The sequence below is a fragment of the Sciurus carolinensis genome, chromosome 7, assembly GCF_902686445.1.
Source record: "Sciurus carolinensis chromosome 7, mSciCar1.2, whole genome shotgun sequence".
Classification (NCBI taxonomy): domain Eukaryota; kingdom Metazoa; phylum Chordata; class Mammalia; order Rodentia; family Sciuridae; genus Sciurus; species Sciurus carolinensis.
The window spans coordinates 3,725,590-3,753,478 of NC_062219.1; the positions used below are offsets into that span (position 1 = coordinate 3,725,590).

Below are 27,889 nucleotides of genomic sequence, written 5' to 3' on the forward strand. Positions count from 1 at the left end.
TCCTTTTGGGCCTATTGTCCAAACCATTCCAGACTCTGAAAGGGATATATGAATTGGGGTGTCAGGCTCATGTCTGGCTGCTTCCTGCTGTTAAGGGATGAAGTATGGGGACCCCCTTTGAAAATTCTGGGAGAGGTGGTTGTAAGTCAAGAGGGGAGTCTATGGAAGGAGCTTCAAGGTAACCATAGGCAGTCTTTCCTTGTTGTGATTTCAGGAACTCAGATTGTGAATGCAGGAGAATGGCTTTGAGATGTTCATAGGAGCCAGTTTGGGCTAACTGGCTTACCTTACTAAGAAGCTGTTTCTGTATACAATTAAAAATACAGGGAAGAAAAGCTATTATGAGAAAGATGAATATTAAGGGCAATATAAGCGGGAGTAACCAGGAATCAGGCAGTTCTTGCCCCTATTTTCATGTCCTATGTGACTGTTAAAGATCATATGTAGGGGGTGGAGTTGTGGCTCAGTGGTATAGTGCTTGCCTGGCATGTGTGAGGCCCTGGATTTGATTCTCAGCACAACATATGAATAAATGAATAAAATAAAGGTCTATCAATATCTAAAAGAAATATTTTACAAAAAAAGATCATATGTAGAAAACATATGGAGAAGAAAGAAATTTGGGTGGGGGGAGTCAGTCAGTGAATGCCCCTTGGAGCCAGAGACCAAAATGAGGTCTAGTGTTTGAGGAGGAGAAAAGTGAAGGGGGAGTAAATATGATGAATTTAATTTGTCTCTGAGTGTTGTTAAGAAAAGGTGGAAGGACATTTGAGAAAGTGTCATTAGGAATTTTGGGCAAGTGGATCAACAGATTCAGTTATATGTGAAAAGGGGTTCATTAGGAAATTAAGAGTGAGAAATCACGGGGACAGAGGGGTTTTTTGTCAGGAGAGGAGTGGCAGGGTTTAATGGAGGTGTCTTTCTGGAAGGTAGTTAAGGGATCCAGGAGTTGTGCATGTAGTACTTGGACTCTGGTTGGGGGAAGGGAGAGAAATGACCGATGACTGAGATGATCTGGGAGGGAGTATGTGGTAAGAACAGTAATAGGTTGATATCATGCAAATTTTGTGTCCTCAGGGATCAGGAAGGCTGCTGTCGCTAAAACCTTGAGGCACTGGGGCCAGCCTTGATCAACTAAGTCTAATTGTTTGGATTGGAATACAGTGGGGTTCGGGTGTTCCCTGACTTCTGGTTAAGAATGCCCAAGGCTCGTCTGTATTCTGAGAAGAGTGACAGGAAGAAAGACTGATTAGAGTTCGGCAAGTAAAAGTTGGATATTTAAGAAGAGAGTCTGGAGAATAGGAATGGTAGAAGAAAAAACAGGGAGATGGAAGAGGATCTGAAAGATTCCCTGTGGACACTTCATAAAGGGATTTGACTATGAGGGAGACTTTTGATATCTAAATGCAAAAATAATTAAAAAGGCCTAAGAGGGACAACATGCCCCTTTTGGTTGATAGTAGCGAATGTCCTTAAATGCCTGGAGTGTCTTTGGGGGTATGGTGTGGGAAGTGGGGGTTAATAGGATGCCTGAATATTGCACCTGAGGGGTGCATAGCTGGACCTTAGGTTGAGAAGCGTGGTAGCCCCAGGAGGCCAGGGAGTTAAGGAGGGCAGTAGTTTGATGTGTGGAATGTTCTAGTGAAAGTTTGCAGTGCAGGAGATCATCTACATACTGTATGAGGTGGCTAGGGGAGAAATTTAGGGTGGCAAGGTTGCACTGGAGAGCCTGGCCAAAGTAGCGAGGGCTGTCTTGGAAGCCTTGTGGAAGAACTGCCCAGGTGAGCTGCTGAGACTATTTAGTGTGTGGGTCTGTCCAGGTAAAGGAAAAAGTGGGCGTGAGGCAGGATGAAGGGGAATAAAGAGGCATCTCAGGTTTAACACTCGGAAATGTATGGTGGAGGCTGGGATATGAGATAAAAATGTGTAGGGATTGGTACTACAGGGTATGTGGGGACAACACCTCATTGATTTTTCTGAGATCCCGTACTAGCCAGAATTGGCCATTGGGTTTTTCACTCTGAGAGTGGGGGAGTAATGAGAGTGGGCTGCTATGAGGAACTGGCCTCTAGTAAACAGGAGAAGATGGGTTTTAAACCTCTGAGGGTTCAGGGGGTTGAAAGATATTGGGGAAGGGTAACATAGTGAGTGGGATTTTTATAGTTGGATGTGAACCAGAGAATGGTGTTTAGCTATTTTAGTTTGAGAAGTATTCCAGACTGGAGTTAATCCTATCCAGAAAAGAACATTCAAGGAGGCTTAGGGGGCACAGGGACCAGATCTGGGCTAGAATGTATTAAAAAGATGAACTTTAAAGAGGGAATAATGATGGAGGCTTTTAATTTGTGGAGGAGATTTTGACCCAGTAGGAGGATGGGGCACAACTATGAAAAAAATGGGATGATAAGAGGGATCCAAATATGCAAAAAATGGGAAGTGTGTTAGAGGATATGTAGGGGTGTTCAAGACTGCCATGGTTGGGGTATCTCCTTAAAGTGGGACCATGCCATTGAGTCACAAGGGAAAGGCTTGTCTCAGTGTCACTCACAGTGGAATAGCAGGCCTCCTCTGCGTACCACCTGAGGCTGCAGGGTCGGTGGGGCCCACACTCCCTCGTTCCATGGCTGTACCTGGGGAGGAGTGTCCTTCCAATGTCCCTATTGCCCACAGTTGGGACAGGGATTGGTGGGGGGTTAGGGTTAGGGTAGGCTCTTGCCCAGTGTCCAGTCTGCCCACATTGGAATCAGGGTTTGGGTGGTGGATTAGGGGTCTGGCCAGGAATCATAGGGACTTTCCTAGGGCTCTGGATGGTTGAGGCCAGGAGCTGATATTTAGCTTTAAGATGCTTATCTCTCTCTTTTTTGACCTCATCTTCCCTATTGTTAAAAACTTTTTGAAAGCAGTGTCTAGAAGTTGGATTGGGGAGTCTTGGGGCCCTTTTCTAACTGAGTTTTCTATGGATATCAGGTGCAGACCTGCTGATAAAGTTAAAATGGAGAAAGAGAAAGCCATCAGGACCGTTCAGGTCTCGGCTGGTCTATTTGGTAACAGCCTCAGTAAGCGGGGCCAGCAAGAGGCTGGGGCTTTCATCAGCTTCCTGGGTAATTTCCCTTACCTTGTCCCAGTTAACCTGGGTACAAGAATTTTTTGTTATGCCTTCAAGGAGGCAAGTAATCATGTGCTGGAGTCTAATGACTCAGGCAGCTTGATGCTGATCTGTCCAGTCTGGTTTATCTGTGGGGTGGTAACCTCTGCTGCAGGATGGATATGGGTTTTGTGAGCATGACAGTGATTGGCATGGTCCTTAGCTGCTTGCCAAATGTGCGAGTGCTAATCATTTGTTAGGGTGGAAGCCAATATACAGCACATGTCTGCCCAGCTAAGGTGGTAAGCCTGAGTCATACGGGTGAACTCCGTCCTATGTTTCGTAGGATTTTCAGAAAATAAGCCTAATCTGTCCTCTATTTGGGACATATATCCCATGGAGAAGGGGACATGTACCCGGACTGTCCCTTTGGCCTCTGCAACCTCCTAGAGGGGAAATAGGTATTTTGCTGGGAGAGTTTTAGACTGTGTATGGGGAGAGGATGGCAAAGTAGAGGGGGAACACAAGTGTGGGGTTTGAGGAGTAGGAAGGCAGTGGGGGCTTACAGGAGCAGAGCCTGATGAGGAGGCAGTGGGACTTTGAGGGGGATCCTGATTGGGGGCCTATGGGACTTTGGGGAGGGGGACCCAATGAGGAGCTGTAGTACCCTGGGATTTGGTCTCTGAACAGAAACAGTGAGAAAACTCTTTGGTGAGGGGGCAGTTCCCTGATCCTGGAGCCTCTAGGGAGCAGAAGTTTCTGTTTCCTTCCATGACCTCTGGCTGGGGCTTTGCTCAGAATAGAGGATACTAACCAACTTCTTGATAATGCCAGTGTGTGTGTCCTTAAGATTTCTTTCATGTTACTCACAGAACCATGATTTCATATTTTGTTCCTCAGTTTATAGTGGGAGGCAAGCCTGTTTGTTCTCTGGGTGATGTCTCCACTAGAGAAAAGAAATAATTTGGATTTCTGGACTAGGACAGGTGACGGGTAGTTTTACTGTAATTAACTGAGACAGATTTTTGATCTTTTTCCTGCCAGATGAGTATCTGGTCATAAAAGATTTCTCCTTCAGGGAAACTTGGTTCTTCTTATCAACATTATTGGGGGCCTGCATTTCTCCTCTGGGGAACAGGTCATTTTCTAAGGAATATCCTGTTCTCAGAGGCCAGGCAGGGCTGCAGGTGAATTGCTTCTTGGAAGAGAAAGCATGTGGGGTCAGCATTTGGCATGTTCTGTCCTCCCCCCAATCCTTATATGACTGATGACAGAAGAGGGACTAAAGGTGGAGTGATCCAGGCGGGGGAATGGAGCCACCCGGGGGGCATCCGTTCATTAACTGCCGTGGGGGAATGTCCTGAAGGTATTAACATTTTATTTTCTCCTGAATTTAGTACCCATTATTCTTGGCCCAGTCATTCATCACTACACTGATGGTTCTGGCTGCTTGGAGCTGAGAGGGGCGATGTGGGGAAAGCAGTTTAGGATTCCCTTTTAAGAATGTCTTGGGTTAGTCGGTCCATGGCAAAAACCTGCTTCAGAAAAAAACAGGTTGTGAAGTCATCTGGAGGGTGGGTGCTCCTGAGAGAAACAAAAAGACGAGCCCTGGAGTAAGATCAACACGAAGTGCATTTCCAGAGTCATCAGGAATGTGGGTCAGATTTGGGACATGAGACCTTCATGCAGTATTGGGGTGGCCTAGGCCAGCTGCCTTCAGTTGTCTCACCCACCAGATTTCTCCCACAGAAAAGAAACTGAAGCAAGTCAGGGCAGACATTCCCAACACCTGGGTGAAAGGGAATCAGTCCACCTCATTTGACGCAACAGGGCAGAGGGTGCTGTGGCACCCCACGGTTTGCCTCCGGGAGTGCATCCCTGGGGCTCAGACCTGCGTGTGCGCTTCCTCCCATGGTTCAAGCACCATCCCAGCGGGTTGGGCGCAGGCACTGGTGACTGTCAGAGCAACCCAGGCCATGTAAAGGCAGGGGTGGTGGCAGCCAGGGGCTTTTGGGCAGGGGGAGAGCGAGAGAGAGGTAGCATAACCAGCACCAGTGGACTGCCACCAGGGGCAGAGGGACTGGCACTTTCCCAACACACACCTCACCACTGGCAGCACTTATGCACGCCAGTGACCTCTCCAAGTAATGGGAAGGCCAGGGTGGCATGTGGGAACAAAATGGCAGAAATTGACCTCTGATTCAGAGGTCTCATGGAGAGAAAGAAAAACTGGAGGTTCATTGGAATGGGGAGTGGTAAAAAGATTCCCAAAACATCCTGTTTCCTGGCCACAAAACCAAATGAAAGCATATGGAAAGCACATGGAAGGGAATACAAAAAGAAAAATGGAGGCAGACATCATGAACCAGAGACGTTTTATTCAGCACTGGAAAGGCACATCTTCAGGGGCAAAATGGCAGCTGGGTCACCAGAGAGTCTGGGTTTGATAGCAGAACCAGGTCATGGGAGGAATTAGTGACTTTGGAGTTAGTGGGCCCTTTTGACTGGCAGGGTCAGGGCCAGGTCATGGGAGGAGTTTTGGTGGTGGGATCATTTAGGGCGGGGTGGGAGGGCAGGCAGGGAAATAGGAATGTAAATTCCTTTGGGGCCTATTGTCCACATCCTTCAAGAGGTGGTGACATGCCATATAATTCATCCATTTAACATATTCAGTGGGAAATTATATTACTACCAGGCATCGGACCAGTCTTACATTCCTGGGGTAGAGCTTATTTAGTAGTCATGTGTTCTTAACTCATACCGGTTGTTAATACTTGCTTTCACATTTTGCATCTATGTCTTAACTAAATTGCTTAATAGGTTTTTTTTGGTCATTGTATTGGCACTGAGTTATTCTATATTTTAAAATAAGAAGCATTCCAAAAAATAAAAATAAAAAAAGCAGCATTCCATTATTTTCTGTGGACTAAAATGCTTCAAATAACACATAAATAATTTATTTCTTTATGGTTTGATGTAGATTGATTGTAAAACTGTCAGTGCTTCTTAGGGTCCAGGTTTTCAACTCTCCTTACTGTGTCTTCTGTGGCACTGGACCCCCAGGCTTTGTTTTCCCATTTCTGCAGTGTTTCTTGAGTTTCTGTCACATTCCTCTACTAAGCAGTAGGTGAGTTATAAAACAGTGAGCAAAACCGTGACAGGCTGCCCTTGTGTACCTTGTAATCTAGGCGGGGACATGATGTGCATCAGGTATCACGTGAAGGTAACATTGCTGTGGCACTCAGGGCTGGAAAAGGGTAAGAGCTGGTGCTTGGAAAGCTCCTGGTGAGGAGAGCTGACCGCTTTGGGGAGCCTGTGGCCAGTTCTACTGATGCTGTGACCCAAGTCTCAGGGACGTATGGATGTGACAAAGCAAGGGAGGCAGAAAGAGGAATGGACTTGAGGGACTGGGGGAAGCAGTCCACTCCTGAGCAGAAAGGTCCCTCCTGGAAAGGCCAAGTTACCAGAGCTGGAGGGGACGTTGTCTTCAAGGCTTTTCAGCCAGAGCCTTTTAAGCTGGATTTGTGCTTTGCAAAGATAACCCTGGGTTAGAAGAAATGAGGTTAAATGAGGTTTCAGAGGCCTTTTGATAATGATAAGATGTCTTGTTTCCAGATGAGCAAATTTAGATTATCTTTAAATTCCTAGGTGATTATTTACTCTCGTTCTCAATGGGCAACTTTGACATTTTGGGCGAAGCAGTTCAGCCTTAACAGGATTGCCCTGAGCGTGGCAGATGATGGACTGCACCCTAGTCCTCGAGAACTAGGTGCAAGAGCAGCTGCCTTTCCCTGCTCCTAGCAACAACCAGGAGAGGCCTCCCCTTGTTTTCTGATGCCCTGTGGCCAGCTGCTAGCTAAGACTCAGAGAACTAAGACTTCCAAATTAAATTTTTAAATTTGTTGGCATTTTATATTTTCTTCCTTATCTGAAAACACCAACTACTTAAACCTACTTGAGTGAATAAATGGGAATTTACTGGCTCGTGTGACTGAAAATCCTGTGAATATTCAGGCTTCTACATTTACGAGCATGGGAACTTGAATTATATTTTCAGGGATACATCTGCCTCTGTTTCCCTGTCCAACTGACGTCTCTGTAGTCCTTACTCTCAGGCAGTCTCACGACGTGACGATGATAGCCCTGCCAACCATAAGCTTACATTTAAAATAAAGATTACTGTCAAGGTCAATAAGCCCTCAGTGTCTGTATCATGTCATGCCTTCACAAAAAGGATACAAATTGAACTCTTTCACTTCCTCCTTTTCACCTTTCTTACCTTCTACTTTTCCATATTTTTGGATGTGTGAATGTTTATGAACACACATACCACATACTAGGTGTGTCCTTTATCTTATCATTTCATCTATAATTTCTTAAATACAGTTTACTAACAAGTTTTACAGTTTGATTATAATTTTGGTGATTTCTTTGCTCACTGCTGTTTCTTGGAGCTCACCCTCCTTTACTTTCTCATATTTGTGTGTTTATATTTTTGCTTGAGCACATTCCCTTTTCCAACATAGTCAAAAAGTTAGTAGTGTCCTGAGTATGCTTCTAAAATATCTTTTATTTGTCTGATGCATGGGTGCTAGTTTGAGTTGGTATAGTACCAAAACATTTCTAGGTAATTTTGAACTCCTTTTCAGTATCTGAGTCTCATTTCAAACTGAGTCTCTGGGAGAGTGAAAAGGTGAATGTTTGTTTAGAGTTGTTCATCTTAAAGTCTTTCTTATTACCTGTAGTTGTTTTTTGATTGATTTTCTTGATTTTTTGACCTATGAATGACATTATCAGCATAATCTCTTTAGATATGTATACTCCACATTTTTCTTGCCTAATTGCATGTTAATAATTATGATATCGTATCTTTATCTTGTCCTTAACTTTAATCTTAACAGCTTGTTCTGGTATTTTGCCATTTGGTATGGTGTAGTTTTTATCATAAGAGATTGCTGAATTGAATCACATACCTTTGACAGCCAGGATGATAGTCAGAGAGCGTTCTTTTTTTTTCCTTGTCTTATTGCTGTAGTGAATTAGAGTTTAGAATACTGAACAGTTCTGAATAAAATGTATTTTTAAACATTTTAACATTTGTTAACTTTGATAAATTTGATTTACTGTGATTTTTATTATTTTTCTAATGTTCCTAAACTGAAAATCTATGATTTTGTTTTTTATATTTTCTTGTCAGTTTTCAGTATCAGTAATGTGGATATTGGGGAATGGATGGAAGGGAGGAGGGATAGATAAAGGAAAGATAGTGGAATGAATCTTACATAATGTTCCCATGTAAATATATGAAAACATCACAGTGAATCCCACCATCATGTACATCCATAAGGATGTACCTCTAACCTAGAATAAGATATATTCTATGCTTGTATAATTATATCAAAATGGATTCTGTTATCATGTGTAACTAAAAAGAACTAAAAATAAATTTTTTAGAAACTAGAAAATATTGTTCATTTCTGAATTTAGAATAGTTTAAATTCATGGAAATTTGTTGGATTTTATTGTTGTTACATTTGTTTTGTTTTTTGTTGTTACATTTGTTTTGCGGTTCTGGGGATGGAACCCAGGGCCTCACACATGCTAGGCAAACACCCTACCGCTGAGCAGCCGTTTTTATTTAATTTTGAGACACAGTCTTGCTAAGTTGCCCAGGCTGTCCTTGAACTTGTGATCTTTCTGCCTCATCCTCCCAAGTACCTGGGATTACAGCACCTGGCTGTTGAAGATTTTGAAAGAACTCATGGTTGAAACTATGGGTTTGTTTCTTTTATGGGGAATCATCTTTATGATTCCAGTATAATTTATATTGTTCAATCCCTTTTTAACTCATTTTTTTCTAGAAAATTATTCATCTCATCCAGATTTTTACAAGTCAGTGTATTTGGTGCTGAAATATGCATTAAGCAACAAACAAGACCTTGGTCACTAGGGTTATAATCTTAATTGAATATAATTGAACCTTTAATATAGAGGCTTGTTATCATTACTGAATAATTCAGAATGTCATGATTTTTCCATATTTGTGAACAACTCAGTCTTCTTCACTCTCTGGCTACTTTTATACCATTCATCATTCCTCAAATAAGGAGTTGAAGAAGCTCATGGAGATCTTTTAGTGCTACGCCATGGGTTGGCAAACTTTTTTTTGTACAAGGCATACAGTACAGTTGTAGGAAATGGATGAATAAATGAAAGATGAAATGAACACGTCATTTTCTGTTTATAAGTGGAAGTGCATATTTGTTATTAAAGCGTGGGCTAAGGAAACAGCTAGTGTGAGTTTTAAGTACTAGATCAATCCCCCATTCACTAGCCATATGGGGACAGGTAGCTTACCTGCCAGTGCTTCAGTTTTCCTAATGGAGATAAAAATTTTCCCCAACTTAATATTGTTATTGTGAGGATTAAGTAAATTAATGCACATAAAGTGTATAAATATGTCTGGCCTATGGTCAGTACTTAATAATAGTTACAAATTCTTAGACATTGTAGGAAGTAAATTCAGCTAATGCAAATATCCAATTGTAGGTCTCTTTAGAGGTCATATTTCATATTTTTTTACAACTGCTAGTCACAGGCACCAATCATTCACAGTGCAGTGTGGCCTTAGTGTTGACAGAGGCTCAGAGTAGGCACCAGGAGAGGCCTGAGAGTTTCAGGAAGAGGGTTAGGATGGCATAAGGGCTGTTTGGGGAGTTAGGCCAGTAGCTGTTCACCAATCGGTGTCAGTGGAGGTGCATCCAACACAAAACAGTGGAGGTGCATATCAGTTATTTATTTTTGTTGTTATCTACTAGTATTAGCACACAGCAGTCACTTATATACTATCTGTATGCACACACACATAAAAGCTATTTTATATCTATACCTTTGTACACTTCTAATGCTAATTTTCTACTCAGTATAGAGTGGCTGAAGTTATTCATTTCATAATAAAGTTTACCATAAAGTCTTTGAACTTCTTATTGGCTTACCCTTGTTTTGCCTTTTTCCTTTAGATATATGCAAAAAACCTGGTGAATGCCGACCGTTGTGCACTCTTCCAGGTAGACCATAAGAACAAGGAATTGTATTCAGACCTTTTTGATATCGGAGAGGAGAAGGAAGGAAAGCCTGTCTTCAAGAAGACCAAAGAGATAAGGTACAGCTGGAGTGAGCGTGCTATGCTCTGATCACAGTGTGCAGGTGTTCTGTTACCCACTTTTCTGTGCCTATTCACAGGTATGCTGACAATACTTGTCATACTGTGATATCATTCCCACCAGGACCCGCCTCCTGAAGGTAGTGCTTCTGGGAATGACATTGCAGTGCCAGCGAAACCACGCCTAGGAAGCTTTAGCGTCACTCCTGGAAATGCCGTCTTCCGGAGGCGGTCCTTTTGGAAATCATGTTGGAAAAACTTACTAGTGCTCCCAGGTAGGTAAAGTATGCTCCGCCTGGAGTCTGCAGGTTTCCCCATGTTTGGGAGCAAGGGTGAACTTAGCTGATTCGGCCCCCACCTCTTTCCAGCATATGGACTGTCTCGCAGTCCAGATATTACAGGAAATTGATCTGGTATACTGATGACTTCAAGCATTCATTGATCCATTGGTTTAAGCAGCATATACTTCCATTCCATTCTGAAACTAAAACCTTCTTTGTTCTTTATGTGGCAGCTATTGTCACTTAAATGAACAGCGTGAGGGTTATTTGTTGGTGGAAGACCATGGCTCAGGCTTCTCACAGCTGGAAACCTGCAAGGAGCACTGTCACAGACTTTAGAACCAGACGTGGTGGCACAGGTTGGGAGCTGCTTCATACTGTGGTTCCTTTGACTTTATGTGCCTTGTTCAGCTACTCTTCTCTAATACTGCACGTTCTCCAGTAAGACGCTGTTCCCCATTCATGAAGAACTGCCGTTCATTTGGACGGTCTGTCAGTGTAGGGAGACTCTTCGTGGGAGCGCCAGCCGTGGCCTGCCTTAGAGCATCTCCACTGTCTGACTGGCACTCCAGTTCTGTTTCTGTGTCGTCAATAGATCCAGTAGTCCTGTCACATAATTCTGACCTACGGACACTACATAGGTGTTTTCAGTTATAAAATTTGATTTCTTATTTTGTTTGTCAGCCTAGTATAGTAGCTTAATTGAAGCCATTTCTCTTTCTTAAGGTCTGAGTGTTCCCTCACCCTGCTGGAACTGATCTGATTTTGAAATTAATAACTCAGAACCTGTGTTTACAAGCACAGGAAAAGGATCATGTGGCTGCCATGACTTTGAGATGCCTGGCCGGTGCCAGCAGGACTGTCAGAGCATGCTCCTTAAACACGGGCTTCCACCCACCAGAGCTGGAGTGAAAGTCCCCACCCTTCTGCTTTCAGCAGACAGACACGCATACACTGTGAAATGGCTCTGACACTTTGCTCACTGCTGTCTAACTTGTGCTTCTGCTGTTCAAAGCACAAGAAAACAAGGAAGAAGACAACTTTGAGTTTATGCTTGATCCAATTGTCGATGTTTTAATTCTTGTTTGTGTTGTGTGTTTTTTGACTTTGCTTGATAATCCTTAAGGTGAAGCTTCATTTCAGTAATGATTATTTCCTATAACGCTAATAATGTGATATTATGGAAATTACATTTGAACTATTAAAAATCATAGATATTGTGAATTGTAGACATCTTAACTAAATTTTGAAATGAATGTATGTATGGTGATAATATAGTAAGACAGTATAAGAAAAATACTTATTAATTGGAGAACTTATTTATAAATGAAAACATATAGATAACAAAACTGAAAAATACTGATATAGATAATAAAAATGTAATTAAATATAACCAGTTAATGCTTTTATTTTGATTGTTTTTAAATGTAACAAGCTAGAGAAGCAAAAGTGCTTCTTACCTATTTCTAAATAGTACTTGGGTTATAAACAACAGGAAACCCAGGTCTGAACATCTCAAGTTTCAGACCTGACCTCTGAATGGGGTTCTGCATGTGGTGGAGAGCACAGTGCTGTACACCTGGGAATCCTTCATTTTATAAGCATTTCAGCTGCTTGCTGGTAATTGGGCTGGTTCATCAGCCTGTATTCCAGTTTTTATTATGACATTACTATTTTAGGAATGTTGGCAAATTAGTGAACCCATGTAGGCCTCAATTCCCATGAGAATCCACTAAATTTGTGTGAAGCATATTGTAAGTAACAAGGTACTTTGTATGTATAAAAGTTTATTATTATTGGTCAGTGCTGGAGATCACCAGTTAATTTTAAATTTGGATTTGTGATCCAATTATATTACATTATATTGTAATTTACATCTTAAAACAAGGTCTCAAATGGTCACTGTGTAATGTTTTCTGCTTTACTTTTACATGTTTTATAAGACAGTTTAGGATATGTAAATGTAAAATTAATATGTACATTTTAAATAAAATAAGCCTTTTTAACTCAATACTTGATGGTAATGAAGTGTTTCAGAATTATTCTATACCAGTAGTATTTCAATTAGCATGTTTCTCTCTTTTGTATATGCAGATTTTCAATTGAGAAAGGAATCGCTGGTCAAGTAGCAAGAACAGGGGAAGTCCTGAACATTCCAGATGCCTATGCCGACCCACGCTTCAACAGGTGAAAACAATGAGTTCCTCCCTTAACAATCTTCTTAGTTAAAACATCTTCCAGGAAGCCCTGATCCTATGTGTCTCAACTCATTTCTTTCCTTTTTGCTTCAAACTAGCCCTGTTACTAGCAGTTGGTATATGCAGGTATTTATGAAATAATGGATTCTCAGCTACTAATATGTAACAATATCCAGCTATAGATGTTTATAATGTTACAAAAACAGCAAAGAGGCAGGAGTTTCAACTGATGGAGCTCTGGTGGTTTTTCTCATTATAGTTTCATCATCTTATACCATATTCTTTATCAAATCATATGCTAAAATACTACACAATGCATACTGATAAAATTGTATACTTTTGATATTGATAGGTCTGATTTTATAGTCTGTCATTTCTTAGGTCTAGAGTAAAATTGGGTGAGTTCTGAGCCTCATTTTCTTTATCTTTGACATGGGTATAATACTGCCTATATCTTTATTTGAAGATGATGGATAATGTCTGTTAAAAAGTCTTACCAGACATAAAGTAGAAACCCAACAAACCATAGCTTTTATTGTGTATTATAAAAATGGAATATTAAGGTGACTTGAAAAGATTTTTATTTATTTTGACTTTCTTTAGAGAATTATAAACCAAATTATATCAAATGGTTTTAATAAACCTCTAGAAATTGAGTCTTAAGATGGATGCTAGGGAGTAATAGTTCAGATATAGTGACAGTAGTGCTTAGTTAATACAAACATTTGGTTTACTTTAGAAGATAAATGAAACAAATTATGCCAAGATTTTTCATGGAATTAATTGATTAATGTCAAATATGTATGACTCATGTAAGCACAGCTATAATCTAGTAATATATTTTAGCAATAACTTAAGAGTATACTAAAAATCTTATTTTTTCAAGAAAATGAACTTGTCATTTCACTGCTTAAATATTGAAAATGTTTATATATCTTATGCAAAATATTTATGTATAAATGTGAGTCAGACTATGAAGAAGATGAAAATACAATCAATAGATTAGAAGAAAATAGTGGCAAAACATATCTGACAAAACATTTGTGTCTGGAATATGTAAAAAGTCTTCTGAATATTAAGATAATGCAGTTTAATAAAAAGGGGAGTTGATTTTAAGAGACACCTCACCAAAAAAGATATCAGTATGGCTGCTAAACACATGGGAAGTGAGCAGGGTGTACATGTGTCAGTGAGACCCTACCACACGCCAGGGTGAGTGGTTGAGGTTATAAAGGAGGATAGCAGCAGGGGCGAGGTGTGGATGAACTGGAGCTCTTAGACTTTGCTAGCGGAGTGTGTGCGGGGCCAGCCCCTCAGGCAAACCGTCTTTCAGCTGCTTGAAAATTAGAACCTACGCCCACTGCATGGTCCCTGGGTCAGCGCCACTCCCAGGCATCACAGCAAGAAGAACTATAACGCATGTCCGACCAAAAACCTGTGTGCAGATCTTCAAGGCAGCTGTGTTCGAAATTACTGGCACAGGCTAATAGCAAATAATATTGCCCACTAACTGGTGGATGGATAAACAGATGCAGTTTATTCATTCAGTAGAGGCTACTGCCCAGTAGTGATAAGTACTGACGGGCACATGAATCTCGAGAGCTGTGTGCTACCTGAGGGCAGCCAGGCACCGAGGTCTGCGGTGACCAACTACCCTGTGTGGGTTCATGGCTCCTTATATGGAATTCAGTCCTGTTTTCTAAAAACATTTCCTTAGATCAGGAGTCAGCATACGTTTATTTATTAAGAGTCAGTCAATAAGTAGTTTTGGCTTTACAGGTCATAAGAGCTTTGTCACAGGTCACAGACAATTTATAAATGAATGATATGGCTGTGTTTCAAGAAATTTTTGTTATTTTTGGTAAAACAGGAGTGAGCTGATTTGGCCTGTGGTTTATCAAATTAGATCACATAACTATGCCCAGGTTCAAAGGAACAAATCACTTTACCGTATTTATGTTTTTCCTCTGAATTCCTCGACTCAGTGATGTTGGATGCTGAAAACCCATGAAGGGCAGAATCCTCCTGTAGAGACTATGGTGAAAACTCTCAAAAACAAAAAATAAACAAGTAAAGGTTCTAATAAAACTTTAAAGTGTCATCTTGTCCCTAAATCGAGAGGCTCGCAGTGCTGTCCCCTCTCTTTGTCATAGTAGCACATCCATTGCATATCTGAGTCGAGACTTAGGCTGTCTTATGTGGTTCATCTTCTTCCACTTGCTGCTTTCCCTGTGGTGATGTCATTGCGCCTTCGCTTTGCAGAGAGGTGGACTTGTACACAGGCTACACCACCCGGAACATCCTGTGCATGCCCATCGTGAGCCGGGGCAGTGTGATAGGGGTGGTGCAGATGGTGAACAAGATCAGCGGCAGTGCCTTCTCCAAGACTGACGAGAACAACTTCAAGATGTTCGCTGTCTTCTGTGCTTTGGCCTTACACTGTGCTAATGTAAGTGCTGCCTTAAATACCACTTAACTACTGCTCTTAATGCCAATAAACTCTCTTGCCTTGGTTTCCATTTATGTGTCTTTACAAACTAGGAACAATGATTCCTGGCTGTACGTATTTTAGGAAATGCCTTAAAATTCCTTGGAAGAAATAAAAAGATCTCCTAATACTTCACATTTATTTCCAGGTGTGAGTTTGTTAAAAATAAAGATGAAATTAATGTTTAGGAAAGATGTTTAAGCATCAGACTTGTATTTCATGATATCTGCCGAAATGAATAGGAAAGTGTTGTCTAAACCCTTCTTGTGTGTTGTTTGCCCTGCATTTGAGAGTGTACGAATGACAGCCGGTAGCTCCTGTTTCACGCCAGTCAGGGCAGTGTTGCTGGTTGCCTCACGCCCTGCCAAACATGCTGTGAGTGTTGACCCATCTAACCCACGTGCCGTCCTGCCCTGCTCACTAAAGCGAGGGGGGTCTCTCTTCAAAAGAGATCTTCTGATGATCTTGCTTTTACATCATTGTATTTTAAGGGAGTTGAATGTTTCGTAGTATGTGAACCCTAGTAATCCTCTATGGCATTACTAGAATTCTGAAATTTTAGAACCTCTCTATAAAAGTAAACAAGAATAAATGAGAGGTACCACCTTAGTAACTTTAAAAAATTGCTTTTTGGGACTAGGATTAGGTTTTGTAGAAGCATCCGTATAACTCATGGAAACAGCTGAGAAATAAATAGGAACAAAAATTTTTTTAATCCAACTCTGGTGACTCTGGATAACCATTTTTAACCTCACTAGGGCTGTTCAGTAAGAACACCCATCTCTTCCCTCACACCAGCATGGGGCCCTCCCAAGGACATTGTTACTCAGCTCATCAAAAATAAAACACTACAGTTCTATATAGTTTTGCCTCACATATTTTCAGTATCTGTGTGTGTCTCTCATAAATAAAAACATGGATAGCTTATATTTTTCTTAGTTTAAAAGTGGCAGAGCATCTAATTTTAGTATATTTTGAATATCGACTGTTAACATTTTAAAATGGAATCTTAAGAACTAAAGCAATTCAGTACCTATTATTGTTCTTCTTAAAACCACAAGACCTTATGATTGGAAAATTAAGCACTGTTTGTTCTATGCTCTGAACAGGTACTTATATTATTTAACAAAATTGTACTCTATTATGATATATTTTATGTTTTATTATTGAGATAATAGTCTAAAACCAAACACAAAGAAATGGTAAAAATTCATTATTAATTGTTATGATACATATTATTACCAGTATGTTTGTCAAAACAGTATATCACAAAATTTTGATAATTTTCCAAAATAAAAAAGTAAAAATATTATTGAAAATGATATTTTAATGAGATGGGAGTGCCTTAAAAGAGCAGTAGCTAATATAACCTTTCATGAATTTTACATATTGTTAGAATAAAATGGGATTTAGCATCATTTTTCTAAACTTTCAATTTTTTTTTAAATTGCAGCTTTTTAAATGTTATTGTATTTTTAAATACCTTTATTTTATTTATTTATTTTTATCTGATGCTGAGGCAAGTGCTCTGACACTAAGCTACAACCCCAGCCCTACATTTTTAATTTTTAAGTTATTTCAGATCAAAAGCAACATTACAAAAATAGTACAGAGAATCCCCTTATACCATTACCTTTATTCCCCCAAAGTTAAAGATATGTATCATTTTTGCTCTGATACACTTTCTCCTTCTCTTTCCCTTTTAGTTACTATCTTTCTCTGAGCTGAAAGTGTCTCAGACATAATGGCTAGTAATGCAGAATGCTTCCGCTTGTACTTTCTAAAATCAAGAACATAGAATCCATTTAAAACATCAAGAAGTCAACATTGGTACTCTATTCGATTACTTGGACTTTGGAGTGGATACCAGGCTGAGTGACTTAAGTGACAGGAAGTTATTTTCTCTGAGTTCTGTTGCTAGAAGGCCAAGGCGAAGGTGTGTAGGGTCGGTTTCTCTTGAGGCCTCTCTGGGCTTGCAGACTGCCCCCTTCTAGTTCTGTCCTCATGTGGTTTTTCCTCTATGTGAGGTATTTCTGGGTCCTGAACCCCTCTTCTCATGTTGTATTGGGTTACACATAAGACATTGTTTTACCTTAGTTACCTCTTTATAGGCCCCCTCTCTAAGTTTGGTTATATCCTGAGACACTGGGATTGAGACCTCGAATGTGAACTTCGGGGTAATGTGGTTCAGGTGGTACGAGGTACTGCACTTTGCTCGTCTGCAGACCTCTTGAGTCTCCTTTATTCTGAAACTATTATGTGGTCTTTGTCTTTTATCACCTAGATATTTTAAAAGCTGTAAATCTGGTATTTTGTAGAATGTTTCTTAATTTGGTTTTATCTGATGTTTCTTCGTGTCTACATTAAGGTTATAATTTTTGATGTTTTTATGGTGCATTATAATTATACATAGCAGTGGGATTCATCATGACATATCTGTACATGTATACTTTGCTCATTTCGTTTCCCAGTACATCCCCTTTCTCTCACCTCCACTCTCCCCTTTAACTTTTCCCTCTACTCTGCTGTTCTCCCATTGTTATACTTTGAATATAAGCAGTGTTCAGAAGCAAAACATTAGGTTATGTAAGCTATAACCTAATCAGTGCATTAATCCATTTGATGAATAATTTGAATGGATTGGTGGGTGGTCACTATAGGCAGATGAGGTGAGTCTAGAGGAAGTGGGTCACTGGGGGTATACCCTTAGGGATTGTACTTTATCTCTGGTTTCTCCCTCACTCTCTGCTTCTGGGCTGCAATGAGCTGAGGTGGTCTGCTTCACCTCAGGCCCAGAGCCAGCCATGGACTGAACCTTGGAAACTGTGAGCTAAAATAAACTTTTCCTTTTCTAAATTGTTCTTGTCAGATATTTTGGTCACATGAGGGAAAGCTGACTGACACACACTTTTATTTATTTTTTTAATTGGTACATTATAATTACATGTCAAGGTGGGAATCACTGTGATATGTTTATATGTGCACATAGCATAATTTGGTTGATTTCATTCCTACACTTCCTCCTCCTTCCCTTCTTCTCTCCCTCTCAATTCCCTTCCTCTACTCTACTGTTCATTCTGTTTTCATGAGATCTCTTTTTTACTTCCTTATTTCTCTCTAACTCCCTCATTTGACCCTTGACTTCCTGAGTCTGGCATATTTCATTTAGCATGATATCCTTCAGTTCCATCTTTTCATCAGCAAATGATATAATTCCATTCTTCTTTATGACTGAGTAAAACTCTATTATGTATATATATATATATATATCACATTTTTTTAATTCATTCATCTGTTGACAGAGACCTAGGCTGGGTCATTTGGTGGTTCCATTCCTGGTTTTTTGAGGAATCTTCACACTAATTTTCATAGTGGTTGTACTATCAAAAACATATTAGTGTTCCTTTTCCCCCACATCCTCACCAGCATTATTAGTTTCAGTAAGCTAGCCACTGGTTCCCTCAGTGTGTTGGTTTCTCAGAGCTTCACCTGTTGAGATATTAATGTCACTGACCTGATATTTTCTGGGTAAGTTAGCTTTGGCTTTTGAGCGAGCGTACTTTCACTAGGAAAAGCACCTCATTGTATGCATTGTCCCAAGCAGTTAATCTAATAACCTGCAGGCTCCCTACCCTTCCTGAAAATCCTACTTCTTTCTGGGAAATATACAGAAGTATTTTTACAATAATAAATATGCAAAAGCTTTGTGCGGTATGAAATGCCCTTTAATTGTTGGTTATTATTAAGTAGGATCTAAGTGTGTTGATCCTGGAACATTCCAAATATTTCTGCTCTTGAACAAATTATGTCCTTGATAGAAGCAGGTTAACCTTCATGAAAATTAAAGGTACATGCCTCTTTGGCAACACCTCCCTTTTATTTATTGACTTAACTGTGAGTTGGAAATACTATCAATAGAAAATAGTCATCTATTTTGGAAGAGTTACTGTCAACATAAAGTAACCATTTAAAAAGATTGATTCTTTAAAACTAAAAGAGTTCATTAATTTGGTCATTCCTATTATGGTTTTAAGAGGCATTTTGATATGATGCAAGAAGGTAAGAGGATAGTAACTTCTGTTACATCTTTGTCCTGGGAAAAGAAGCCCTTCAAAACAGACTAGCTCTATACATTCTGGGTGGGAAGATGTTTACCATTAAAGAGACATGGAAAAAATGAAACCAGTTGGCTACAGGGTATAGTAAGTGGTTCAACCATTATTCATTTGTGAATTCAGCAACCAACTATTGAGTATCTTTTTTTATATTAGATATTAAATGTAAAAATGATAGAATAAGAGCAGCTGTTATTTGATTCAACACTTTACTCTGTGATTGGCATTGTTTTGGATACTTTACATATAAAAAAAATCTCACAACCATCTATGAATGAGAGTATTGTTATCTCCACTTTACACACACACACAAAAGAAACAGTGGACACATGAAGTTTAATAATTTGTCCAAGGTCACATAGTATGTGACAGAGGCAGAGTTTGATATAGATGAGCTCCCCAGTATGCAGCCCTCCATTTGACACAGTTCTTTCTGAAGGTTGCTCATAGGAAGAAAAATATTAAGAAACATTTTTAAGTTTTGTACATAAAATTTAGAATAGGTAGTCCTTAGCAGGGTATATCATTCAGGGTTTTCCAAAGAGATAGAACCAATTGGTTATATAAAGAGTGATAGATGATTTAGAGGGAATCTATTTAGGGAATAAGTTCACATGATTACAGTGGTTGAGGAGTCCCAGGACAGGTCCTCTGTTAACGAAGAACTTGGGGTCCCAGCAGCATGGCGCTGGGCCAGGTTCAAAGGCCTCTGAATCAGGGAGGCTAATGGTGCAATTCTCATAAAGTAAAACTAATTAACTTTATTTTGTAATTAGTGTTACCTTACATCTAGAGTTACAAAACAGAATAATAAAAATAAATAAAAGTTTAAATTAAAAATTATATACATTATACTATACATTTATAAATAAAAATTAAATTAAAATTGATGGTCATAAATTTGTAAACTGACGATAAAAGCCTTAAGCATCAGCATTAACTCGTAGGAGTTACGAGAACTTTATGAAGTATTTCACACAGACTGCTTGCATGCCACGTGCCATCTAAGTGCTCGACAGTATTCATAGTGGTCATAGCAATATTTATTCTACCAAATGCAGTTACTTTTCCTAGCAGCTTAGCCGTAGAATTACACTGAACTACAGGATATGCGGAATATCACCTTCCTCCCAGAATATGCAGCTCTTCAATTGAGGTGTGGGAGGAAATCGAATGCTTCTGCCTTGATGTATTGTTTAGGTAAGTGATACAGAAGAAGCTTCACTTTCTTAACCATTTGCCCAGGAATGGAGCTTTCAGAAAGCTATGTCACCTATGTCAGGTGGTCCTATTCTGTGGCGGGCCATCTACAGAGGGGAAGACAACCTCTTAATTGTTTCTAAGAGCAAAAGTATTGAATCCTGATTTGACACTAAGAAAATTAATTTTTGAAAAATTATTATTATGCTATCAGCAGTTGTGTTGAAGGATTTTTGCCTAACCTGAGGTCATTAAGGCATTTCCCTCTTATTTTCTTCTAGAAGTTCTGTACTTTTAGATCTTACACTTGGGGCTCTGTCCACTGGAGTAAATATTTACATGTGGCACCTTTGGATATTCCATTGTTCCGCACCACTTCTTGTAGTCCGTCCTTTCTCTGCTGTTTGCCTTCATCCCCTTGTTGAGAACCAGCAGAATATATGCAGTGGCCTGTCTCTGCGTGCTGTCTTTGGCCTACTGTGTCTTTGATGCCTGTTTAGTACTGTAGCTTGATAATAAGTTTTGGATTGAGGTAGTGGAATTCCTCCAGCTTCATTCTTTGTTTTCAGAATGGTTGTGTTTCCATATGAATTTTAGAATCTGTTTCTCATTGCCTGTAGAAAAACCCACCAGGGTTTTGATGGGGTTGTGATAGCAGCAGGTCAATTCCCAGGGTGGTGGTGTTGGACTCCCCAGGTGTAAGTGTGTAGGTCTGTCTACTTTTCTTGCAGCAGTCTCATCATTTATGTCACATGTTTCAAAACTCTTTTTAGGTGCATGACATTTAGGATCGTTAGGGCCTCTTGATAACCTGACCCCTTTATCATTTGAAACAACCTTTTCTTTATCCTTGATAATAGTCTCACTCTGAAATCCACCTTGTCTGGTATTAATAAAGCCTCTCCCTGTTTTGCTTGGTGTCAGTGGTATATCCCAACCATCCTTTAACTGTACTTGTTTATGTTCAAAGTAAGAGTCTTATAAGCAGCATGTAATTTGTTCAGGCTTATTTTTTTTTTCTACTCGAAAATCCTTGCCTTTTAATCTTGATATTTACACCATTTACTTTTGAAGAATAGCTGTAAATCTACCAACTCTATTTTCTGTTTGTTCTATCTGTTCTTTATTTTGTCCTCTCCTTGCCTTTAAAATTGAAGATTTTGTGACTTTGTTTTATGAATCAGGTTTCAGTTGATTAAAAAATCTTCATAGACAATTTTCATAGTGTTTTATTAGTTTTGAACCCATTTTGTTAATATATAAAAATGCAAGTGATTAGTCTGTAGGATCAACTGATTGACATGATGGGAAATAGAAACTTATCTGAATTTCATCCAAATGTATTTTTAGTACTTAGGAAACAAGAATATGACTGTGATGTTTGAGAACAATCTTCATTCAATTTGGATTCACATACTTTTGGTAGAACTAAAACTCTAAGCACTGAAATAGTGGAACTGAGAAGTATCAAAGATTGCCAATCAATAACATATTTAATTACCAGGATTTCATTTAACAAGTCTATTTAGTGAGAACAAAGAGTCTGGTTCAGTAAATAAAATAAAAATTTAAAGCATATGCATTTTAATTTGTTTTTAGCATCTATAACATATTAGCAGAGTGTATGCATTTGTAATGATGAGGAGTGTATGTTCATTGAGAGTGTATCTCCTAAATTCTTCTACTGATGAAGATCTTCATAATCAAACATTTAGAAGGCACCCCCTGGACTAGAGGACTCTGAGAACTAAGCTAAATATTTTAAAGGGTAACATAAGAAAATATCGTATTACTTGATCCATTTAGCTTCATTCATATTATTATGCAGAATGTGGATGTCTTCTCTGTAGTCCTATATTAGATGTGGGGGAAAATGTAAGACATTAAAAAGTTGCTCAGTCTTCCATTATAGTACGTTTTCACTCAGTTTGCTGTGGAGGGCTCTTGGGTTTCTCCTGTAAGTTCTCTCTTCTAAGTAATCTCATCTACTTACAAATTCACATGTGTAAACATTGATCCTTCCCATTGACTGGCTCTTTTGCTTGTTTAATTGTATCTTACATATTAGTTTGTAAGTATTTGCAAAAGTACATTTGCACCCATACAAATACACAAGATCTTGAGTTTGTATGTCAGCACGTTGTGCCTTTCCATTTTCCATTCATATGTTTACCTTTTTAAGTGCATAGTCTGACTTTTATATACACATTTGTGTTTTACATTTGAATTCACTACTGTAACGCCAATATAATCCCAAATCCAATCTTTTTAAGAACAGGAAAAAATAAACAGTGAAATCAACAAGTAGGAAAGAAATGATAAAATCTTCCTAAGAAAGTTGAGTTTGATAGGCAGGTGACATGTAATTAATAGAGTTTTTCTTTCAGCAGATTTAGAAGAAGCCTAGGTCTTCTGTTCCTTAAAATTATTAATATCCATTCATTTTGTAATATTAAATGAGTATGATCTATTTTCAGCATTTTTATTATTAAAATTTTGAAAGTATAAAACATGTACTGTACAGAAGACAAATGGTCATTTCGCTCCCTAAAGATTATGGCTAATAAAAAAACATTTGCTACAAAATTAAATAAGACTTAAAAGAGAGATATAATTAGAAAAAAAAAACTCCTTTGTTTCTTCAAGTTCACATGTGAACAGAACTTCAGTGTACATTGAAATTTGGACAGCAGTAACTCTGCCTTGGTTTCAGTTGTGATTCTGATTCTTCTATGCCAGATTCTGAACTTTGATGCTGGACCACCTTGAGCATTGTTCAACTTCATTCTTTGCCTGCCTCCTAGATGTACCATCGGATCCGGCACTCGGAGTGCATCTACCGCGTGACCATGGAAAAGCTGTCCTACCACAGCATCTGCACGGCTGAGGAATGGCAAGGCCTCATGCGCTTCAACCTCCCCATGCGGCTCTGTAAAGAAATCGAGCTGTGAGTATTTTACTTAGTTTCCTAGCCACAGATTCTCTATCTCATTGGAAAAAGTAAACCAGGTCGTAGAATTAGAATCACAGTTAATGTACATTTTGAGATGAATTAACCTAAATGTTAGCATTCATTATGACTCTGTTGCATACTTTACACCATGTAATATTTAATGTTCAAAATGGCATTTAGTGTCAGATACATAAAGTGTTCATCTACATATAAATTTACATTTCCAAATTAAAGTCAGTAATGTAATAATAATTAGTTCAACTTGTGCGTTTTGTTTTCCAATCTTTGCTAATTTAAGTTACCAGTGGTGGGACCTGTGATAATCTTGTATGCCCATTGTAATGCACACCAAAACTGTTTATCTACATAGAAAATCTTCAGAAATGACCCAGAGCTGATAATTTTGCCTTCCTTCTAATTCTGCACCATACTGTTCATTCCAGTTGAATATTAGTAACTAAATTAGTAAGTGAGAAATAGATAGTAATATAACTTTGGATATTTATATTTATGAAATTCTTCTTTCAGGTTAAATAGGAGAATAATTTCAACTCCAAAAAATACTTCCAATAAAATTTCCCCCTTTGAGTTATGTAGTATCAGTAGGCTAACTTTTTTATTTATTTCTCTGATAACAACAGCAGCATCTTTTTTTAACAGATTGTTTAATAGAAAATTAAACCAGAGACATCCTAAGTTCCTAAGGAAATATGTGAAATCTCCCAAAAACTCTGTCACAGACAGAAGTGCCTGAGAAAGGGAAATGATGGCCGAGATCCCAGGGTCTTTTTGGTTTCTTTTCTTTTGTTTGGGGAGGTGATTAAACTCAGGGGCACTCAACCACTGTGCCACATCCCCAGTCCTGTTTTGTATTTTATTTAGAGACAGGGTCTCACAGAGTTGCTTAAGGCCTCGCTAAGTTGCTGAGGCTGTCTTTGAACTCTTGATCCGGCTGCCTCAGCCTCCTGAGCCACTGGGAATATAGGCGAGAACCACAGTGCCCAGCTTTTGGTTTCTTGATAGAAAAAAGTTTTAAGTGATTTTTCTTTGCTTTCTGTTTGCTCTACTTGCCATTAATAATAAACTACTCTTTTAATTTCAGATTCCACTTTGACATTGGTCCTTTTGAAAGCATGTGGCCTGGGATCTTTGTCTACATGGTTCATCGATCCTGTGGCACGTCCTGGTATGAAGTCTCTGAACACTTTCTATTTGTAGTCTGCAGTGACATGATTCCCTCCTTCTTCTGCTCATGCACCTCACCATCTTCTTTGTTTATAATCCTCTTAAAATATGGCATATATGGATTGTTTCTAAATATTCAAGTTAAAATGGGCTGGAATTGTTGGACAAAAGTGCAGCCTTTTCAGCTTCTCCATAGCGACTACTAAGTTCCCTAGCAGTCTGGTTGAAGCCTTGTTCACCACCACACATCTGAGAGGCATCATAGAGATGGGTTACAGGGTGTGCAGCTGAAGGAGGCAAAGCTCGCTTCTCACCAGAATTACCTACTTTAAAAGTACTTAGAATGCTGTGCATAAACACAACATTGACTATATATCTATCAGGTTGCTTGTAAAGTAAAAGTCTCCAGATTCAAAGTACAATACTTCGTCAGTAATTGTAGTTCCATTTCATTGCAAATCTCTCCCACTGTGGCCTGCCTGTTCTATGGGACTTTGTGATTTCAGATCTTATCTTCTACAGCTTAACTATATAAACTTAGAATGTAAGCACTGATTTTCTTTTGCACCTTTTGACTCATTTGGGTATAAATGCCTCTCAGAGTTTATATACATTCTCTCTGTGTGCGTGTGTGTGTGTGTATTCAGTTTGTGAGTCTGAATATGGTTCTTTAGAAAACGTTGGCTTGATAGATCCTTCAGCAAGATGATGCTGTTTTAGTCTTTGAGTGCTGTGGGGCAAAGGGAACGCTGGTAAACACGAGGTGTCATGGTGGTTCACAATGAAGACTGTGTGCTGGTTCTGCTACATATCCCTGGTGGGACAGTTAATGTAGCTGAACAAAAACCACAAAAGAGTCTCCATTCTCTTCCTTCTTTTTGGCTGGAGAAAGAGGAGGGAAGAGATGAGTCATTTTCCAGTGCTCATGGTTCAGTCAGCGTGGGAATCCTTGTGGTGCAGATGTGTAAGTGGCAGGAACGTGTGACTCAGCCAGACTCCCTTCTGAATATTAGTCGTTCTCTGCTGGCTTTGGTCCTAACAGCTTTTTCTCCTCACAGCTTTGAACTTGACAAGTTGTGTCGTTTCATTATGTCTGTGAAGAAGAACTACCGACGGGTTCCTTACCACAACTGGAAGCATGCGGTCACGGTGGCACACTGCATGTATGCCATACTGCAGAACAATTACGGGCTCTTCACAGACCTGGAGGTGGGTGACACACCCTTCCCCTTCACATTGTCTCAGTGGAGCCAGTGATCTGGTTTGGACACGTTTTCCAGTGCTCAGGGTTCACTCAGTGTGGAAATCCTTGTGGCGCAGATGTGTAAGTGGCAGAAATGTGTAGCTCCCTCATTGTCACTATGATATGCCATGGCGATGTGCTGTTCCAGGACAGATTCTATGTCAGTAAGTTAGAACAGCACTTTTTTTTTAGATCATTACCCAAGAATTTAGCATTGTTTTAATAAGAAAGTAGTTAAAGAAATTTCAACTTCATCAAAATATCCTTCAAGGAAACACTAATTTTGTAGTCTTTCTTCCTGACTGAATTTTAAATGTTCTGAAAGGATGTAAACAGAGTGAATTCTATATGCCCTGGATAATGTGGACACTTCCCCCCGATTAGAGAACTCAGAACATTAAATACAGTGAAAACATAAATGATTTTTGATTTACTCTTGCATAAGGGAACGAACTCTCAGAAGTTTAACTGATCTACCTGACTTACAGACAAGTTGGTGTATTAGTCAGGGTTCTCTAGAGGAACAGAGTCAACAGAAAGTATGATTATAGAAGGGAATTTATTAGATTGGCTTATACAACCAGAAACTGGATAGTCCACAATGGCTGTCTGCAACTGGAGAGCTAAAAGAACCAGCAGCTACACAGTCCAAGAGGAGGAAACCCCAGAACAAGAAGGATCATCAGTGATACCCTAGTCTGAGACCAAGGCTTCTGGAAACTACCTGGAGAATCACTGGTAGAGTCCGTTTTGGAAGAATGAAGAAGCGAGAGTTCCTTATCCTCAGAGGACCAGAGCAGCAATCAAGAACCCATTCAAGAGAGTGGAACTTGCATCTGCATCTGCTTCTGCTTCTGCTTCCTTGCTCTTCCACCTTTTACTCCATACAATTGGGCGGTGCTGCCCACGCTTAGGGAGGGGCTCCTCTTCAGTTCACTATCCCACAAGCCATTCATTCCAGGATACACCCTCATGGACACACCCAGAAGCCTCTTAATCATTGGCATATTTAATCCAATCAAGTTGACAGTTCAAATTGACCATTACAGTTGGTGATCACCAAAGTTTTCAAAATAGAATTACAAGATTTTAAGACTTCCTCTTCCATGCAACCACTCTGGGCAAATTCCCTAACTTAAAATCCCAGTCAAGCATTGAGCACTAGGGCACTCCTTGGCTCAAGAGATGCTGATCCCACAGCTAGAGTACCTGAACCTCAAGGATGTCCCTCTGACCACATTTGTTCTGGTTATGCCTACCAACACCCTGATCCAGTCCCCCTCTATCCCCTCTATAAACTGATGCCACACTTCAGGTGACATCTGGAGGATATGCAGAGGAGGAAACCATTACTTGAACTTCTTTCGACATCACTTTCAAACGAGAGCCCAGTATTCCTGAGACCCAGCCTCTTTTCCATTCTGTCTGTCCAGATTCACAGTCTGAGCAGCAGTCCTGAAAGGTGCATTCCTAAAGGAGGAGAAATAGCCATTTCAGAGAAGGAATCAAAAGTATTCCTTTAAAAATTTTTTTTTTCTAGTGGAAGCCGAGTTTAAACTAACAAATAGTTATTATTTATCACTTTTCAAGAAAGACCCAGATGAAATCTGTTATTTTTCCGTTTTTAAACAATTTTCAATTCTACCAACCCCATTCTTTTGGAACTTTCAACATTTTCTCTATTTAATTCCTTTTAAGGAAGCAACTTCTTTGTTTCCTTTTGCCACAAGATACCTTAGTGAGTTTAAGAATTTTACAGATTATACTTTCAAGTAGAGTAGCAATGAAATATTTTAAAGATTGAAAATTTAAAGATAAATGAGGAAAATTTTATTGATGCTGTATTCCCAAATTATTTCTGGGATTATATCTTTCCATTCCCCTCAAACTCAGGTCCGTTTGGCTAAAACTCATCCCAAAATAACCTGTGTTTAAAATATATTTTAAACAGGACTTGTATTCTCTAATAGGACTATTAG

At 39.4% G+C, this 27,889-nt stretch overlaps 1 protein-coding gene across 4 annotated transcripts in view; it reads left to right on the plus strand.

Annotated features, from left to right (window-relative positions):
* Positions 1-27,889, plus strand: part of Pde10a (phosphodiesterase 10A) — a 289,793-nt gene that overhangs the window by 212,079 nt on the left and 49,825 nt on the right. For all 4 annotated transcript variants that reach the window (XM_047559021.1, XM_047559022.1, XM_047559023.1 and 1 more), the window contains 6 exons: positions 10,105-10,247; positions 12,623-12,715; positions 14,989-15,175; positions 23,334-23,476; positions 24,585-24,668; positions 25,726-25,876. In XM_047559021.1, coding sequence (XP_047414977.1) covers positions 10,105-10,247; positions 12,623-12,715; positions 14,989-15,175; positions 23,334-23,476; positions 24,585-24,668; positions 25,726-25,876 — 801 coding nt within the window. The remainder of the gene's footprint in view (positions 1-10,104; positions 10,248-12,622; positions 12,716-14,988; positions 15,176-23,333; positions 23,477-24,584; positions 24,669-25,725; positions 25,877-27,889) is intronic.